At 41.2% G+C, this 19097-nt stretch overlaps 1 protein-coding gene across 5 annotated transcripts in view; it reads left to right on the forward strand.

The window, feature by feature from the left end:
- Nucleotides 1–19097, forward strand: part of KCNH7 (potassium voltage-gated channel subfamily H member 7) — a 266849-nt gene that overhangs the window by 241149 nt on the left and 6603 nt on the right. For all 5 annotated transcript variants that reach the window (XM_072121861.1, XM_072121862.1, XM_072121864.1 and 2 more), the window contains 2 exons: nt 4482–4739; nt 10541–10709. In XM_072121861.1, coding sequence (XP_071977962.1) covers nt 4482–4739; nt 10541–10709 — 427 coding nt within the window. The remainder of the gene's footprint in view (nt 1–4481; nt 4740–10540; nt 10710–19097) is intronic.

The following is a 19097-nucleotide window of genomic DNA, read 5'->3' on the forward strand; positions in this document are numbered from 1 at the left end:
AGGACAGGGGTAACACTTGATGATGGGTATCTTTGCAAAACTTTATTAAATGCTACACAGTCCACATAGCAGCAAGTAACAGGCTAATTTTCCTGCAAAAACATAAAATTCTGTGGATTGGTTGGCAATGATTCCATTATGGAGTACAATTTCAGAAGTACCTCAGCCTTGATCCAGTGTTCAGAAGGCTGGAAATAGGAGCCAGGTTGGCTCTGCTGCGTGGGCAGCAAGATAGAGATGCAGCTCTCTGAAGAAATCTCAAGGAAAAGAGCAGAAAGACCCAGAAACTTGGAATGAGCTACACATTATGGATCACTGAGTACATTCCAAAGGCTGTTAAACTTCCAACCATTCTCAGCTTTGGATTCTGCAGGAAAGATAAAAAATGCAGCAAATCATAAATATCCCATTTTAACCCTTGAGTTGTAGGTATGATATAGTGAGGGTGTAAACACTACATTATCTATTACATAAGCTGTATATATTTCATAAATATTACCATAGGAATACCCCTTGAATGAGAGCAAAGCATGCACATGGGCCATGAAGTAGACCCATAATGTGGCTCTTCCCATTATTGCATTGGGGCCCAGTTACGCCGTGTATCTCTGATGCTCCGTGTGTCCCAGAAGTTTCCCAGATTTTCAGCAGTCCCAGAAGTTACTGAATAAAGACAAACACAACCCATCCCAGTCTGTGTTTTTTCACTATTTATATGCTAGCAGTTTGTTGAAGTGATAACATATGGTGATAAAGAAGAAATTCATCCTGGATTTGTGCAGAATGTGATAGATTTTATTTTGTTAGATGATGTTAAAAATATCAGGAAAAAATAACAGTCATCTTAGTCACATTTGGAACAGACAGCGGTTGATATCATACAGAATAAAAGTAGAAAATGAGTAAAAGTATAAAAATAAATGCTAAAAAAAATGTCCCTTAAATGCAAATGAACAACTAGTGTTTGGAAAGCAGACTCTAATACTTGCCTATTATTTTATTCTACCAAATAGTGGGTCACCTCTCCACACAGATACCAGGACGGGTACATGTATCTACAGAAAATATGTCAGGAGTCTTGACGATGCTAAACTACAGAACACGATAGGTAGCAGACCTAGAGAGCCGTCTACATTTTCTTAACAGTAGTAAAAAAAATGTATTAAGTTATTGTCCCCACACTGCTGTACTGTCAGGGATGGATGGTAGGGACCCCTGAACGCAAAATCTGGTGGAGGCCCCCACAGAATGGAGCATACATACATATCCTTCTGCTCTCTATCCCCATCTATATACTACTGTCTCCCCCCAGTAATACATCTATATACTACCCCCCCAGTAATACATCTATGTACAGATGCCTCAACCCCCATTAATACATCTTTATACTGCCGCCCCATCCCAGTAATATATCTGTATACTGCCAGCCCACCCCAGTAATATATCTGTATACTGCCGCCCCACCCCAGTAATATATCTGTATACAGCCGCCTTACCCCCAGTAATACAGATGTATTACTGGGGGTAAGGCGGCTGTATATGTGCCTCTTCCGTAGTAATACATGGATATACAGCCACCACACCCCCTCCCAGAAATCTTTGTACAGCTTTCACCCCCCCCCCAGTAATACATATATATATATACCCCTGCCCATTAACACATGTGTTTATATATATATATATATATATATATATATATATACACTCACCGGCCCACTTTATTAGGTACACCTGTCCAACTGCTCATTAACACTTAATTTCTAATCAGCCAATCACATGGCAGCAACTCAGTGCATTTAGGCATGTAGACATGGTCAAGACAATCTCCTGCAGTTCTCCCGAGCATCAGTATGGGGAAGAAAGGTGATTTGTGGCCTTTGAACGTGGCATGGTTGTTGGTGCCAGAAGGGCTGGTCTGAGTATTTCAGAAACTGCTGATCTACTGGGATTTTCACGCACAACCATCTCTAGGGTTTACAGAGAATGGTCCGAAAAAGAAAAAACATCCAGTGAGCGGCAGTTCTGTGGGCGGAAATGCCTTGTTGATGCCAGAGGTCAGAGGAGAATGGGCAGACTGGTTCGAGCTGATAGAAAGGCAACAGTGACTCAAATCGCCACCCGTTACAACCAAGGTAGGCAGAAGAGCATCTCTGAACGCACAGTACGTCGAACTTTGAGGCAGATGGGCTACAGCAGCAGAAGACCACACTGGGTGCCACTCCTTTCAGCTAAGAACAGGAAACTGAGGCTACAATTTGCACAAGCTCATCGAAATTGGACAGTAGAAGATTGGAAAAACGTTGCCTTGTCTGATGAGTCTCGATTTCTGCTGCGACATTCGGATGGTAGGGTCAGAATTTGGCTTCAACAACATGAAAGCATGGATCCATCCTGCCTTGTATCAACGGTTCAGGCTGGTGGTGGTGGTGTCATGGTGTGGGGAATATTTTCTTGGCACTCTTTGGGCCCCTTGGTACCAATTGAGCATCGTTGCAACGCCACAGCCTACCTGAGTATTGTTGCTGACCATGTCTGACCATCCCTTTATGAGCACAATGTACCCTGTAACATCTGATGGCTACTTTCAGCAGGATAATGCGCCATGTCATAAAGCTGGAATCATCTCAGACTGGTTTCTTGAACATGACAATGAGTTCACTGTACTCAAATGGCCTCCACAGTCACCAGATCTCAATCCAATAGAGCATCTTTGGGATGTGGTGGAACGGGAGATTCGCATCATGGATGTGCAGCCGACAAATCTGCGGCAACTGTGTGATGCCATCATGTCAATATGGAACAAAATCTCTGAGGAATGCTTCCAGCACCTTGTTGAATCTATGCCACGAAGAATGTGTATATATATATATATATATATATATTTTTTTTTTTTTTTAAATATCCCCTTCCAATGTATATGTATATAATATATATATATATATATATATATATATATATATATATATATATATATATATATATAGAGAGAGAGAGAGAGATCTTGGAAAATAAATCAGTTTTGCACAGTCCAGCTGCTATTATCTTCATGCTACCAGCTATTCAGTGTCAATACCTAACACTGACCGATGAATTCCATGGTCAAACCGCTGACAAATTCACTTCAAGTATTGTGTGTTTTATATGGGGATGCTTTATAATACATAGTTTAGGGCAGTGATGGCGAACCTTTTAGAGACTGAGTGCCCAAACTACAACAAAGACCCACTTATTTATCGCAAAGTGCCAACACAGAAATTTAATTTGTGATTTATACTCCCTTCTCTGTCACAGTTTTCATTGATACCAGCACCCTGAGGACACCAATAAAGCAGAAAATAGTCCCAGGTAGAGCTGTCACTTTAAAATAGCTCTGCACAGCAAGTCCTGGGCTGTCTGCAGGAAGATACCTGGAGTCATCTCTGGTAATGGCCTGAGTGCCCACAGAAAGGGCTCTGAGTGCCACCTCTGGCACCCGTGCCATAGGTTAGCCATCACTGGTTTAGGGTCTCCAGAGCCCATACATGACATTTTACAGACCTTAAATAGAGAAGTCTGTCCTATAGAACCTGCACTAGATTTTTTTTACTGGAAAGGTCACTGATTTAGGAAATGGTAAGTAGACAAGTGCATCATATGGGTTTAGACAGTACCTAATAACCACGTAATGTCAAAGACTCAAAAATGTGTATGTCACATCCATGTTGGAGCAGAATTGGTTTGATACCATGACTTGTAAACTCACAGACATTTATGCCTCAAATTGTGGAAGTCCCATCCTATACTTGAAGGAAATCTATCACTGCTCGCTTGATGAAATCATGAAATCACACCACCCTGTAAGCTATTCAATACTGATCACGGCAAATAATTTGGTTAGGGACATCAACCTTTATTTTAGTTAAAAATTTTATTTACCTACATATGCAAATGAGCCTTCGGTGCTACCCCTACGTCACTGGCCACTTTCCGTTCCCTTCCGAGCATTAATTATGCCTCTATCTTATGCGACCTCCTTCTAGTGCCGAGAACCGTGACGCCACGTTGCCCTCAGTACTTATCGCGCATGCACAGAGACAAACTATTGCATGCGCGATAAGTACCGAGAGCAATGTGACGTCACGGTTTTCAGCACCAGAAGGAGGGCCCGTAATAAGATGGAGGCGTGTATAGTTAACATTCGGAAGGGAACGATAGGTGGCCAGTGATGTAGGGGTAGCACCGAAAGCTCATTTACATATGTAGGTGAATCGATTTTTGATCAATGTTGATGGTTGATGTCCCTAATCAAAGTATGTGCTGTAATCAGTATTAAATAGTCTACAGGGTGGTGTACTTGTATGATTTCATCATCCAAGCAGTGGTAGATTTCCTTTAAAAATTGTCCAGTTCAGGGACATTACCTTTAAAAATCAAAGCAATTATACACCTTTTGTGTACATAAGGTAACTTTATACTATACATTTATCTTCTTTCCTTTGTAGAGGGCAGTAAAGACAACAGCCAAGACGGGTCAGAAAATTCAATGGGAAATCTCAGAAATTATTCCTATAACAAGACGAATGCAGATAAGAGGAGAAGTGGATCATCTTCAGTTGTCTCCTCCATCAATGAGCAGAAGCCATTATTTTCAGAACTTGGTGACTTTAGCTCAACTTTCCCGAAACCTGCAGTGCCTCAGTTTGAAGAAGCTGTGTGCCCTTCCAAGATAACCCTTACGAAAAGAAGTCTGTCTTACCGAGGTGAGAAATATTCTACATCTGCAGCTTTTAATATAAATCCAGTTTTATTGTTAAATATTTGCTACTGTTTTGTTTAAACTGCTTCTAGGCAAGCTATCTCCATGGTAACAGACAACAAACAAACTGTATGTAGTCTGACCCTGCAGTCAGCAGAGGAACCCAGCATAGGAGATGGGGAAATTAAACAAAATTAAATTCACAGTTATTTGAGGGGAAGGGGTCAGTTTTCACCACATTGGTTTCTTCTACTAATTTTTGAGATGTTTTTTGTCCCAACTTTTGTCTCAATTAAGATGAAAAGGTCTCAAAATTTAGTAGAAGAAACCAGGCAATGTGCTGTTACATTTTTAGGTTTAGATTTATGGGGAGAATTAAAATGATTAACAAGTTATACATTGGGGAAAATATGGCTGCCTCAAGTATTTAGGGGTAGTGATGAGCAATATGTTCTTCACATAGAAGGTTTAGTTAACCTACTAAGGTGAACTGTTCACCTACCTCTCTGAGGTCCACAGTCACAAGGAGACTACCTGGTTTCAGTCCCCATATCATGTGATCTGGCCATAAACTTTATGCCTTTCCAATTTCACAAAGGGTACAGTAGAATGACTCTAGATGGATGGCCATCCAACCCCTCCATTGCCCCCTTCTTCTACTGAGACCAGTTTCTTTTACTCGGGTCTTGGAACTCTGACCGAGACGGAAGCCCTAACTTTTCCAGATCTTTGACATGTGGTCTGCAAAGATATTGAAACTGGGTGACCAGAGTGTATCAACACAATTTTAAGGGTACAATTTGTGTTCCAAGTGAACCTATTCAGACCTAATCAAATCTGATGGCCAGTTCTCCAAAATTCAACTAGAACCAGATTTCAGGACATTCTGTCATGTCTACAGAGGAGCAATGAAACCATAGTAGTGTACGATTATTGCTGTGATGGCCTTGGGAACTGTCTTCATGACACACCCCAAAAAGGGACCATCCTGGTATACACATTGATGGTCTTTTCTTAAGTGGTGGTCCTTAACAGAACTAAGGTCTCAGTGAAATGTATATTGGGCCTCCCTTAGTAATGGAGCATATCCCTATGCAAGTTTAGGTGGACAAACTTGGCCAAGTCTAAGCAAACACCATAAATTTGTATTTCCAAGAAACTCCACTGCAAACAATGTGTCTCCGTGGTAACAGACAACAAACAATCAGAACATGTAATAAAAAGCTTGGTTTTTCAGTATTTTATTTTCTAAATTTTTTTTGTGCACATTATTTTTTGCATCATTGCATGGGATAGGTTTTAGGGAGCAGGACACGTTTTTTTTTTTATCTCTCGCAAAAGCTTCTTCTTCCAAACTTGTCATGAACGACTTCTTCCAACTGAAAGATTTCTTTCCACGGACTTATTTAGGATGAAGCTTTGTGTCCCTGCAGCCATAGCAACTCTTTCCAAGGCAACCCACTGCAGATTTTTTAGTCTGTGCAAAATTTAGAAAGTCTGCAAAAAAAAAAAAAAAAGTCTACGTTTTCATGAAGTCTGTGCATGATCCAAATCTGTCTTTTTTGGAATATGCGGAATGTAGCAGAAGTGTTTCTTTTTATTTTTTTAGCTATTGCTATTTGATTTAAAAACTTCACGAAGACAGAAGACATAAATCCAGAAGCCGATAATAGCGAAATAATACAATAAAACCGAACCTAGGCGACTTTCATTGAAATACGAAGAGGATTTATTTTTGGCCTTTATCTCTTAGCAAATTGTACGCCTCCCGTCTAATGTTATCGATTGCTTTATAGAGTAGACGAATCCAATTACAGCAAGTCTGAAGTTGTTATCAGATTTATAATTATTCCTTTTCCTTGAGAAGCTTCTGAGCTCGGAGAGAAAACGGTTTCTTTTTTGGTAAAAATGCGTTCCTCGTGACTTCATAACGGCGTTCTCAGGAAATCGTATTATAACCGATGAAAACATCATTATTCTTATCAAGTCTAGACATATAGATGTGAGAAAAAGAGAAGCGTCCTTCTCCCTGTTCAAGCAATTCCTGGAAAATATGTCATACAGTAGATGTTCCTTTCATTAGACACATCAGATGCCAATGATATATTGTACTGTAGATTTAGCTTCTTCACTTAAATGTCCAGCATACTAATAAAACCTACATTTATTACAAAAAACATAAAAAGGTAACAACTCACCTTCAGATCTCCTTTACTATGGCACAGCCCACACGCCAGGACCAATCATAATAAAGGATCCCGTGATCGCTACAGCTGATCACTGGTCTCGTCAGCAGTCACATGACCACCGGCTGATTGTCACTGATTTTGCTCATGTGACCACTGAGGCCAGTGATTTTTAGGAGCCTTGACACTTCCAATCTAGCTGAAAAGGGAACCATACATTTTTCAGCTACTAAATGTACCCCTGTCAGGCCAATAAAACACTCTATCAGCACTTACTAAAGTAAGAAGCTCCCTAGCCCTCTCCCAGTTAGAGCATTGTTAAATCTCTATCTTATCGGAACATACCAATAAGCTAGGAAAAAATCATCCACTAAATAGCGGTCTGATCGTCTGATCTTGGTCTGGCGTATTCAAAAGAGGGTGGTCCGAGGAGGCGGACTCAAGGTATGTTTGGTTAGATTTTGTCGAGTTTGGTGCTGATAACGTTGGTTTCCATCACATGGATTGGAGACCACGCCTCCTAGTCATCATGTGATAAAGGCAGAGACCAGGCCCCATAGCCATACGTGATGGAGGCGGATACCACACCCCCTTTACAACCATTCTGTTTAGATTTTGTGGAGTTTGGTGCTGATAAAGTTGGTTTCCATCACATGGAACAGAGACCACGCCTCCTAGTCATCATGTGATGAAGGCAGAGACCACACCCCATAGCCACATGTGATGGAGGTGGATACCACGCCCCCTTTGCAACCATTCTGTTTAGATTTTTTCAAGTTTGGTCCTGATAAAGTTGGTTTCCTTCACAAGGAACGGAGACCACGCTTCCTAGCCGTCATGTGATGAAGGCAGAGACAATACCCCCTAGTCATGTGATGGAGGCGATTTCTTTTTTCAATAGTGTGTTATTGTCGTTAAGTGTAGATCAAGACTAAGGCTTATGCCGAAACACTTCGATCTGCTAATGTATTATACCCGATTCTAATACGAGCTGATATATTGGCTAATAAACTTTGCCAATATATGAGGAGGACATGGAGCTGGATTTTTTCTTTCCATGTTTAGAGGTTTCCTCTCATGCTGGTCATACTCATGTTTCAACGTATATGAATTCTTAGCTACAAGTGTCAGTATAAACCTCTTCTTGTTCTGTTCCTGTAGTTCACAGATTTTGCAGCTGTATAAATTTAGTTACAGGTTCCCTTTAAATTACACAAGATTGAGAGACTTTATAAGAAAACATTCCTCACTCCAGCCCGGCCAGATATTGCTTCTGTCTGCCCTGGGAACGTTCCAGGACTGGTTTTTCACCATCTTTGAGAATATTTTTTGCTTCGCTCACTTTTCCAACCAAATAAGGCCAATGATGGTTCCCCCTGTGCCGTCTCATTGTACAGTTATTGCAGGGACCTGCCTTGATTTCTCCGTAGTCTTCACCGGTTGAGGCTTCAACAGAGAATCTAATGGTTCTCTGTAATAATATGTAACCGTACCCCCAGATAGGTTGGGATAGACCGCTCTGTCCATTAGTGTGATGAATCCCCCTGACAATCATCCGGGAGACCTTCACTACATGATTTGGCAAAGCCGGCAGCAGATACACGATGTACACCGCCACCTGCATCGCTCCTTTATGATCAATAACCTTTTTGTTTCAAAACTGATGTATCTTAACTCTCTGTAGAGTTAAGATACATCAAAGGAATCCAACCTTCAGTGTGCCTGGTCCAGATCCTAGCTCATGGAGGCAAAACTGGGGCAAACATACTAATAGTCATGGGTCATGTGTGAAATTAGCTCCAAATTAGATACAGGAATGTATTCTGACCACCATATTTGGAGATGGGAAGTCATTTCCCTATTATAAGCCAATGGCCACCAGTCTTTTTATGGGGGGGGGGGTTTCTTTCTCTGGATCAGCGCTGTAGGATTCTAGGTTGGACTTGATGAACCTACACCTGTTATTAGCCTAATCTACCATGATACTATAGGGAACTAGGCTTGAATAAAGCTACTCAAGATACAAACCTGAAAGTTGCAAATTTTGTAGAATTACTAACTACCATCAAAATGAATCATGATAAACCAGGGACACTTACTCATAGATCCAGGCACAGTGACTGTGGTAACCTTTTTATATTTGTTATCCATTGCCTCCGTCCTACTAAAATCAAATTTTTAAATTTTGCTAATTGGTCAGAAGGGCTCTACTGGTGTTACCAGACCTCCCCTTCCTCCGACTTCACAGGCTGTTACAGTGTCACATTCTCCCACTCTGCTCCATCAGCACTTCCCCTTCCTCTGCCTGATGGAATCTCCCACAGTGGGAGGGGGCAATCTGTGAAGCTACAGCATTGAGGGGCTCTTGTAATACCCTCATTAACATAATTGTAAAAGTTGATTTTAGAAGGAAGGAGGCCAGGGATAACAAATATAAGAATATTCCCATAGTCACGGTGCCTGGATCTATGAGTAAGTGTCCCTGGTTTATCATGATGGATTTTGATGGTAGATTTATGTTAAAGGAAACCTATCATCCGATATCTACCTATTAAAGTAGGTGGGTTTCCTCCTAACGTCCTAAGCCCTTATCCATCTTTCTCTTATCTTTAATTCTTCCTAACCTGATTTATCCTAACATAAATTTTATCTAACAAACATTCAAAGGCACGGCAGAGACTACTGGGGCGTACGGTAGCTTTTCCTCCTACAGTCCGGAGAGGCTATTCCACACCCCAGTAGCCTCTGCCGAAAATTAGCATATGCATTATGCAATGTCTATAATAGCAACTCATACACTACTGTACGTTGAGGAATGTGTATAGAGGCTTCTACTATGAGATGCAGGATGTAATACATTGAGGCACATTGACTTACCCGGTCCTGTCGCGATCCCCGATGTGCGTTCCCCGACGATCATGGACTCCGGTGCGATTCACTAAGATCGTGCGCCCGATATCCTGCATGTGTCACTTCCCCGCTAAGGTCCGACAGAGTTCATCTTCTTCTTCCTGGTGCATGTAAGTGCTTGGTCTTGCGACACAATTTAAATGTTAAATCCTGCGCTCAGTCTTAAACTGTCAGATCGTCCGAAGGCCCGCCCCGATCCCCCCGCCCACGATTTGTGATACACGAAAGCGGGCGTGATTGTGCCAAAATACGATCACGTGCTGACACAATACCCTTTAAAATGCGTCACAAATCGGTAATCGTCGGAATATCCAACGTTTGTGCGGTCTGCGGACCCTTAGTACATGAGCCCCTTTGTATACACCTTAAACAACGGTCAAAGAAAGTCAACAGAAAGGGCACAATAACAACAAGAGGAGTGTAACAGGAGCATCAAATGACAAATACATAGAAATTATTTGTACATTTTCTTTTTGTATTTTTTATTTATTACCTTAATCCTTTTTTTTAACGGTTTTATTGAAGCAAAAAAAAAAATGATTACGTTTTTCGCTATTGTCTACGAATTGAAAATATGATACATCTACTTTAATGTTAAAGTTTTCTCTCTGTGGCTGTGTTTGCAGTAGCAGAGGAACTACAAGCCTCAGCAGGTCCTGTCTAGAAATGGACATAGTTTGATTTTTAAAATTCTTTTTTTTCATGACAGATATAGCAAGTCCAAGATGCTGGGAGAGAGAAAGTGTCAGTATACACCCCAGTGTGACCAATGATGCAGCACTGAACAGCGTAGCCTGGGGCATCAGTGAAGGTGACAACGATCTGACGTATGGAGAAGTGGAGCACAGGTTAGATCTGATGCAGGAGCAGATGAACAGGTAAATATGAGATAGAAACTCTGTCTACAGCAAACAGCATTTATTACTTTATCACTTAGTGTATATACTCGTGTATAAGTCGACCCGAGTATAAGCCGAGGTACCTAATTTTAACACAAAAAATTGGGAAAACCTATTGACTCAAGTATAAGCCAAGGGTGGGAAATGCATGGTTCACAGCCCCCACCCCAGTATATAGTCAGCAAGCTCCTTGTAGTATATAGCCTGCCAGCCCCTGTAGTATATAGCCTGACAGCGCCCATAATATATAGCCTGCTAGTCCCTGTAGTATATAGCCTGCTAGCCCCCATAGTATTTAGCCTGCCAGCCGACTGCAGTATATAGCCTGCCGGAGTCCTGTAATATATAGCCAGCCCCTTGTAGTATCTAGCCTGCCAGCTCCAGTAGTAAATAGCCTGGCAGAGCCCTCTAGTATATAGCCTTTCAGCCCCTGTAGTATATAGCCTGCCAGCCCCCGTAGTATATATCCAGCCAGCCCCCTGTAGTATGTAACCCGCCAGCTCCATAGTATATAGGCAGCCTGCCTCCCTGTAGTAAAAAAAATATTTACACTGTACTCACCTTTCCAATGTCCCTCAAGGTTCCTTTTCTTGCTTTGCAACCTCTTCGGGTCCTTCAGTCTTCTTCGGCTCCTCCTCAGGTCGTTCTGCTCCTCTTCGGGGCCCTGCGCACGGCCGGCACACACAATGACGTCAGCCGCTTGCCAATATCATTGTTTGTGAAACGCCGGCATCCCGAGGGGACACGAAGAGGAGCTGAGCGACCCAAAAAGGAGGGAGGACCCAAAGAGGAACCGGAGCATCAAAAGCAAGAAGAGGACCTACGGGGAGGGTTGTCGGAAAGGTGAGTACAGTGGTCATTTTTTTATAGGCTCGAGTTTTGTGCTGAAAAACTCGGCTTATACTCAGGTATATACGGTAATTCCATGTCAATTGCATATCACTGTTCATCCTGTGCAGCCTGGTTCATAAATAGAATGCCATAAAACTTGCACTGCTACCAGTAGTAATCTAATGCTGCTCACACAACATAGGCAGTAATATAGTGGGTGTCATTCAAAGCCAAAGTAACATTTTCTATTAGCCTTCCACAGATATTCAATGAAAAGTTGAAAATTTTTGATCTTTTAGACCAAATCAAAGGGACTGTATTGCCAGATAATTACCTGTTGTTTAAATCCAACATAAATTTTTACAAATATTTGACTTTTTTTGTTTTATTACATTTCTGGCCACTGAGCCTTATAATAAACAAACATTTCCTATTCTATTGATATCAATCCCTGTCCCTGTGCAATGATGTCTATATAGACACTGACCCATCATTACATCACTACTGACAATAGATGATGTCACAGCTTATCTTCTCCCCCTCCCTGTACAAAGACCTCTATATAGATAACACTGACCCATCATTACATCACTACTGACAATAGATGATGTCACAGCTTATCCCCTCCCCTTCCCTGTACAATGACCTTTATATAGATAACACTGACCCAACATTACATCACTACTGGCAATAGATGATGTCACAGCTTATCTTCTCCCCCTCCCTGTACAATGACCTCTATATAGATAACACTGACCCATCATTACATCAGAACTGACAATAGATGATGTCACAGCTTATCTCCTCCCCCTCCCTGTACAATGACTTCTATATAGATAACACTGACCCATCATTACATCACTACTGACAATAGATGATGTCACAGCTTATCTCCTCCCCCTCCCTGTACAAAGACCTCTATATAGATAACACTGACCCATCATTACATCACTACTGACAATAGATGATGTCACAGCTTATCTCCTCCCCTCCCTGTACAATGACCTCTATATAGATAACACTGACCCATCATTACATCACTACTGACAATAGATGATGTCACAGCTTATCTCCTCCCCCTCCCTGTACAATGACCTCTATATAGATAACACTGACCCATCATTACATCACTACTGACAATAGATGATGTCACAGCTTATCTCCTCCTCCTCCCTGTACAATGACCTCTATATAGATAACACTGACCCATCATTACATCACTACTGACAATAGATGATGTCACAGCTTATCTCCTCCCCCTCCCTGTACAATGATCTCTATATAGATAACACTGACCCATCATTACATCACTACTGACAATGGATGATGTCACAGCTTATCACCTCCCTCCCTGTACAATGACCTCTATATAGATAACACTGACCCATCATTACATCACTACTGACAATAGATGATGTCACAGCTTATCTCCTCCCCTCCATGTACAATGACCTCTATATAGATAACACTGACCCATCATTACATAACTACTGACAATAGATGATGTCACAGCTTATCACCTCCCTCCCTGTACAATGACCTCTATATAGATAACACTGACCCATCATTACATCACTACTGACAATAGATGATGTCACAGCTTATCTCCTCCCCTCCCTGTACAATGACCAATGACCTCTATATAGATAACACTGACCCATCATTACATCACTACTGACAATAGATGATGTCACAGCTTATCTCCTTCTCCTCCCTGTACAATAACCTCTATATAGATAACACTGACCCATCATTACATCACTACTGACAATATATGATGTCACAGCTTATCTTCTCCTCCTCCCTGTATAATGACCTCTGTATAGATAACACTGACCCAATATTACATCACTACTGATAATAGATGATATCACACCTTATCTCCTCCTCCTGTACAATGACCTCTATATAGATAACACTGACCCATCATTACATCACTACTGATAATAGATGATGTCACAGCTTATCTCCTCCCCCTCCCTGTACAATGACCTCCATATAGATAACACTGACCCATCATTACATCACTACTGACAATAGATGATGTCACAGCTTATCTCCTCCCCCTCCCTGTACAATGACCTCTATATAGATAACACTGACCCATCATTACATCACTACTGACAATAGATGATGTCACAGCTTATCTCCTCCCCATCCCTGTACAATGACCTCTATATAGATAACACTGACCCATCATTACATCACTACTGACAATAGATGATGTCACAGCTTATCTCCTCCCCTCCCTGTACAATGACCAATGACCTCTATATAGAGAACACTGACCCATCATTACATCACTACTGACAATAGATGATGTCACAGCTTATCTCCTTCTCCTCCCTGTACAATAACCTCTATATAGATAACACTGACCCATCATTACATCACTACTGACAATGGATGATGTCACAGCTTATCCCCTCCCCCTCCCTGTACAATGACCTCTATATAGATAACACTGACCCATTATTACATCACTACTGATAATAGATGATATCACACCTTATCTCCTCCTCCTGTACAATGACCTCTATATAGATAACACTGACCCATCATTACATCACTACTGATAATAGATGATATCACACCTTATCTCCTCCTCCTGTACAATGACCTCCATATAGATAACACTGACCCATCATTACATCACTACTGACAATAGATGATGTCACAGCTTAGCTCCTCCCCATCCCTGTACAATGACCTCTATATAGATAACACTGACCCATCATTACATCACTACTGACAGTAGATGATGTCACAGCTTATCCCCTCCCCCTCCCTGTACAATGACCACTATATAGATAACACTGACCCATCATTACATCATTACATCAAGTGCTATTAACAGCTGCTTAGGCAAAATGGACCAACTCTTAATCATCTATAGAAAATGTGATAAAAAATGATTTTGAAATAACGACAGATTGGAAAAAATTATATTTAAATTACTAATAAAAATATATCTGGTACATTCCATCAAGTTTCCAAAAATGAAAAAAGATCTGTTAAAATGTTCTAATTATGTTTTGCATATCTGTATTCAGTTATAGATAAATGTCTTCATAATGTCTTGTATAAATAGTTCCAAATGTCTGTTTAGTTTAACATAGTATTACTGTATATATTTACATTGACTATTTCTCTGGAAAAGCTCCAAACAAATGACTGTCACCACTAGGGGGAGCGCATACTGTTTATACCAAGTCCCACATTCAGCAATAGTAAGCAGCCAGCTCCTGAGCTCCCCCTAGTGGTGACTAGTTGCTGACTGAATTTTAGAATTCATAACTATGGAGAGGATTTGGAAATGTGTGACAGAAAAACTGAAATAAAACTACTTTTGTCATTTACTAGTTTTCTTAGGCTGCCAAATGTTTTAATGATAAGCTGTATAGTATATATTGTACATCTGTGTACTCTAGTGCTCTATTGGTTTCCATTTTGTGGAATGTTCTCTCTCTTATAGCCCTTCTTCTAGTATAGACATAGTGGCATTATATAGCTGTATGTGCAGTGCCTATAGGTCCCATGGTCACCCTGCATAGCACTGTATAGGCTCCATTGTGTCCCTAAATCTTAGCAGCTACAATTTTGCAGCGTTATCACCAAGCGATTTCCATGTGATGAGGCAATGAGGGGGGGTATGTGCCCTGTACGTCTATTAGGGGCTTATGTTCCATGTGAATATGTGCTCTGCCACCCGGCTGGATCTGGCCATGAGCCCCGGTGGGAGCCTTAGGCCCTTATTTTGGAGATAGATAAAGAAGGAGTCGATGAATGTCACATACATTGGAGATTAGCTCAAGTGGCGAGAGGAACGGAAAATGGGACAATGTCACCTTAGATTTTCTGCCTCAGATGATAACTGCAGAAATAATTAAATTTGGAAGAAATTGCCAAAACCTTCCTCTAAGAAAAGGAATTACTTCTCTCAGTCATATCGGAAGGTTCTGCAAATCATTCATTTATCTAAGATGAGTTCTTCATATCCGCTGCACTATTAATACTCTTATATACTCCATACAGCAAGAGGCTGGTCCACACAGTGGGGCAGATTTACTTACCCGGTCCGTTCCCGATCCAGCGGCGCGTTCTCTGCGCTGGATTCGGGTCCGGCCGGGATTCATCAAGGTAGTTCCTCCGCCGTCCACCAGGTGGCGCTGCTGCGCTGAAAAGCATCTGAACGCACTCAAGTTCACCGAGCCGGACCAAGTGAAGGTAAGCGCGTCCCAAGCGACACTTTTTTTGTTTTAAATGCGGCGGTTTTTCCGAATCCGTCGGGTTTTCGCTCGGGCACGCCCCCCGATTTTCGTTGCGTGCATGCCGGTGCCGATGCGCCACAATCCGATCGCGTGCGGCAATACAGGGAAAATCGGCGCAAATCGGAAATATTCGGGTAACACATCGGGAAAACGCAAATCGGGCCCTTAGTAAATGACCCCCAATGTTACATAGAAGAGATAGATAATGGGGGTCATTTACTAAGGGCCCGATTCGGGTTTTCCCGACGTGTTACCCGAATATTTCCGATTTGAGCCGATTTTCCCTGTATTGCCCCGGGTATTTGGCGCACGCGATCGGATTGTGGCGCATCGGCGATGGAAATCAGGGGGCGTGGCCAAACGAAAACCCAACGTATTCTGAAAAACCGCCGCATTTTAAAAACGGAAAATGTGTCGCGGAGCTTGCACTTACCTTCACTCAGCCGGCCTCGGTGTATTCAAGTGTGTTCCAATGCTCTTCAGCGCAGCAGCGCCACCTGGTGGACGTCGGAGGAACTACCTTAATGAATCCCGGCCGGACCCGAATCCACCGCAGAGAATGCGCCGCTGAATCGCAAACGGACCGGGTAAGTAAATCTGACCCAATAAGTTATATGAAAGATGAATACAGGCAGTCCCCGGGTTACATACAAGATAGGGACTGTAGGTTTGTTCTTAAGTTGAATTTGTATGTAAGTCGAAACTGTATATTTTATCATTGTAGTTCCCGACAATTTTTTTTTTTTGCCCCAGTGACAATTGGAGTTTCAAATTTTTTTGCTGTAATAGGACCAAGAATTATCAATAAAGCTTCATTGCAGACAATTTTAAGCTGATTATTGCAATCTGGGACTATTTTAAAGCATCCAGAGAGCTTCACCAGAGGTCACAGTGGGCAGAGGGGTCCGTCTGTAACTATGGGTTGTCTGTAAGTCGGGTGTCCTTAAGTAGGGGACCGCCTGTATATAGATATGATATAGATAGAGAGAGAGGGATAGATAGATGATAGATAGATGATAGATAGATAGATAGATAGATAGATAGATAGATAGATACATACATAGATAGATAGATAGATAGAGATACATGATAGATAGATAATAAATAGATAGATAGATAGATAGATAGATAGATAGATAGATAGATAGATAGATAGATACATACATAGATAGATAGATAGAGATACATGATAGATAGATAATAAATAGATAGATAGATAGATAGATAATAAATAGATAAGATAGATAGATAGATGATAGATAGATAGATAGATAGATAGATAGATAGATAGATAGGAGATAGATAGATAGATAGATAGATAGGAGATAGATAGATAGATAGATAGATAGATAGGAGATAGATAGATAGATAGATAGATAGATAGATAGATAGATAGATAGATAGGAGATAGATAGATAGATAGATAGATAGATAGATAGATAGATAGATAGATAGATATGAGATGGATAGATAGATATGAGATGGATAGATAGATATGAGATAGATAGATAGATAGATAGATAGATAGATAGATAGATAGATAGATATGAGATAGATAGATAGATAGATAGATAGATAGATAGATAGATAGATATGTGAAAAAGTTTGGAGCAGCACCGCAATGCTGGTGGGTGCAAAGTCCAGATGCCCTCTGGCCCGAGAGCCTCAGTAATAAAGTTTCAAAAACTGGCAGCACTCCGGATTGGTGTCAAAAAGGTGACGGGGTGTCTTTTATTCCATGTGCAACGTTTCAGCCCACAAGGAGCCTTTGTCAAGCCTGACAAAGGCTCCTTGTGGGCTGAAACGTTGCACATGGAATAAAAGACACCCCGTCACCTTTTTGACACCAATCCGGAGTGCTGCCAGTTTTTGAAACTTTAGATAGATAGATAGATAGATAGATAGATATGAGATAGATAGATAGATAGATATGAGATAGATAGATAGATATATGATAGATAGATAGATAGATAATAAGTTAGGTGAAAGATGAATATATAGATATGAGATAGATCATTACTGTGCTTGAGTCCCAAGAATTTCCAAAATGACTCCTTATTTAGTTATAAAAGAAAATCACTGGTCTCCTTCCTTCTAAGATCAACTTTTAAAATTATGATAATGAGCCGGAAGGGTTCCTGGGAGGGTTACCAGAGCCCCTCTGTGCTGTAGGTTCACAGGCTGTTACACTGTCTTCCCCTCTGCTCCCTCAGCACTTCTCCACAATTTCACATGGTGGGAGGGGGAGCGTGCTCCTGAATAGTGTAACAGTCTATGAAGACTGTTATATTCTGGGAACCACCACAGAAGCCTTTTAGGCTCATTATCATAATTGTAAAAGTTGATTTTAGAAAGAAGGAAGCCATGGATAACAAATATAAGCAGATTACCACAGTCATGGTGCCTGGATCTATCAGTAAGGTCCAATGTAAGCCAATAAATATGTAGTATAATCATAGAGTAGACAGCACAGAGATGGAGCAGCATCACACTGGTCTATATTTACAATATTATTACAGTAAGTGCGGAAACCTCGGAACTCATATGGAATAAATTCATAAATCTGCTAATGAGCCAAATACCCGCTCACTCCGCTGATTTTATTATAAACATAAAACGGAGATCATCTATTGCCAATATCAGTTTATGTGACGCTTGGATTGGATAAGGGTTAGAAATGCAGATAGAGCAAAGTATGGTGCAGGTCCGCCCTCTGCTGGATGTCTCAGGAACTACATACAAATACCTGCAGGTGATGCCGTTTAAATAGGACCTCTAAACTAAATTACCCACAGGTCCTTATGGAAAGTTGGTTTAGTGTCCCAAATGGCCCTTTAGCAAGTCCCTATGTGTCACTATTAATAAAAATTGGACCCATCTCCGGTGCTTCCCGTGCCTGTGCAGTAATTCAATAAATCCGGGGCAGCACACCTTTATTTTCCCATAAATGTAGCCATGATGTTCCTTAGAAATGAGATTCTTGTCCTTGGATACGACCACCGCTGCTGGAGGGATTGCACATAAAAAAATAGTTTTTGCAAATGAAATGGCCAGGAGATACTGCATGTCTGACAGCGGTCCTTTGTCAATGAATGCTGAATCCCGGTGATTGGTCAGGCGTTAATAGTACATCAGTACTACACAGTGCTGGCCGTATCCAAGGACGGCTATCTTGTCTCTAAGGGACAACATGACTGTAACAATCCTTTCCACTTGTACCAGTCCAATAAAAGGCCAGGTTTGTACAAATCCATCTCAAAAGTCG

This window comes from Engystomops pustulosus, chromosome 8 (genome assembly GCF_040894005.1).
Source record: "Engystomops pustulosus chromosome 8, aEngPut4.maternal, whole genome shotgun sequence".
NCBI classification, from domain to species: Eukaryota; Metazoa; Chordata; class Amphibia; order Anura; family Leptodactylidae; genus Engystomops; species Engystomops pustulosus.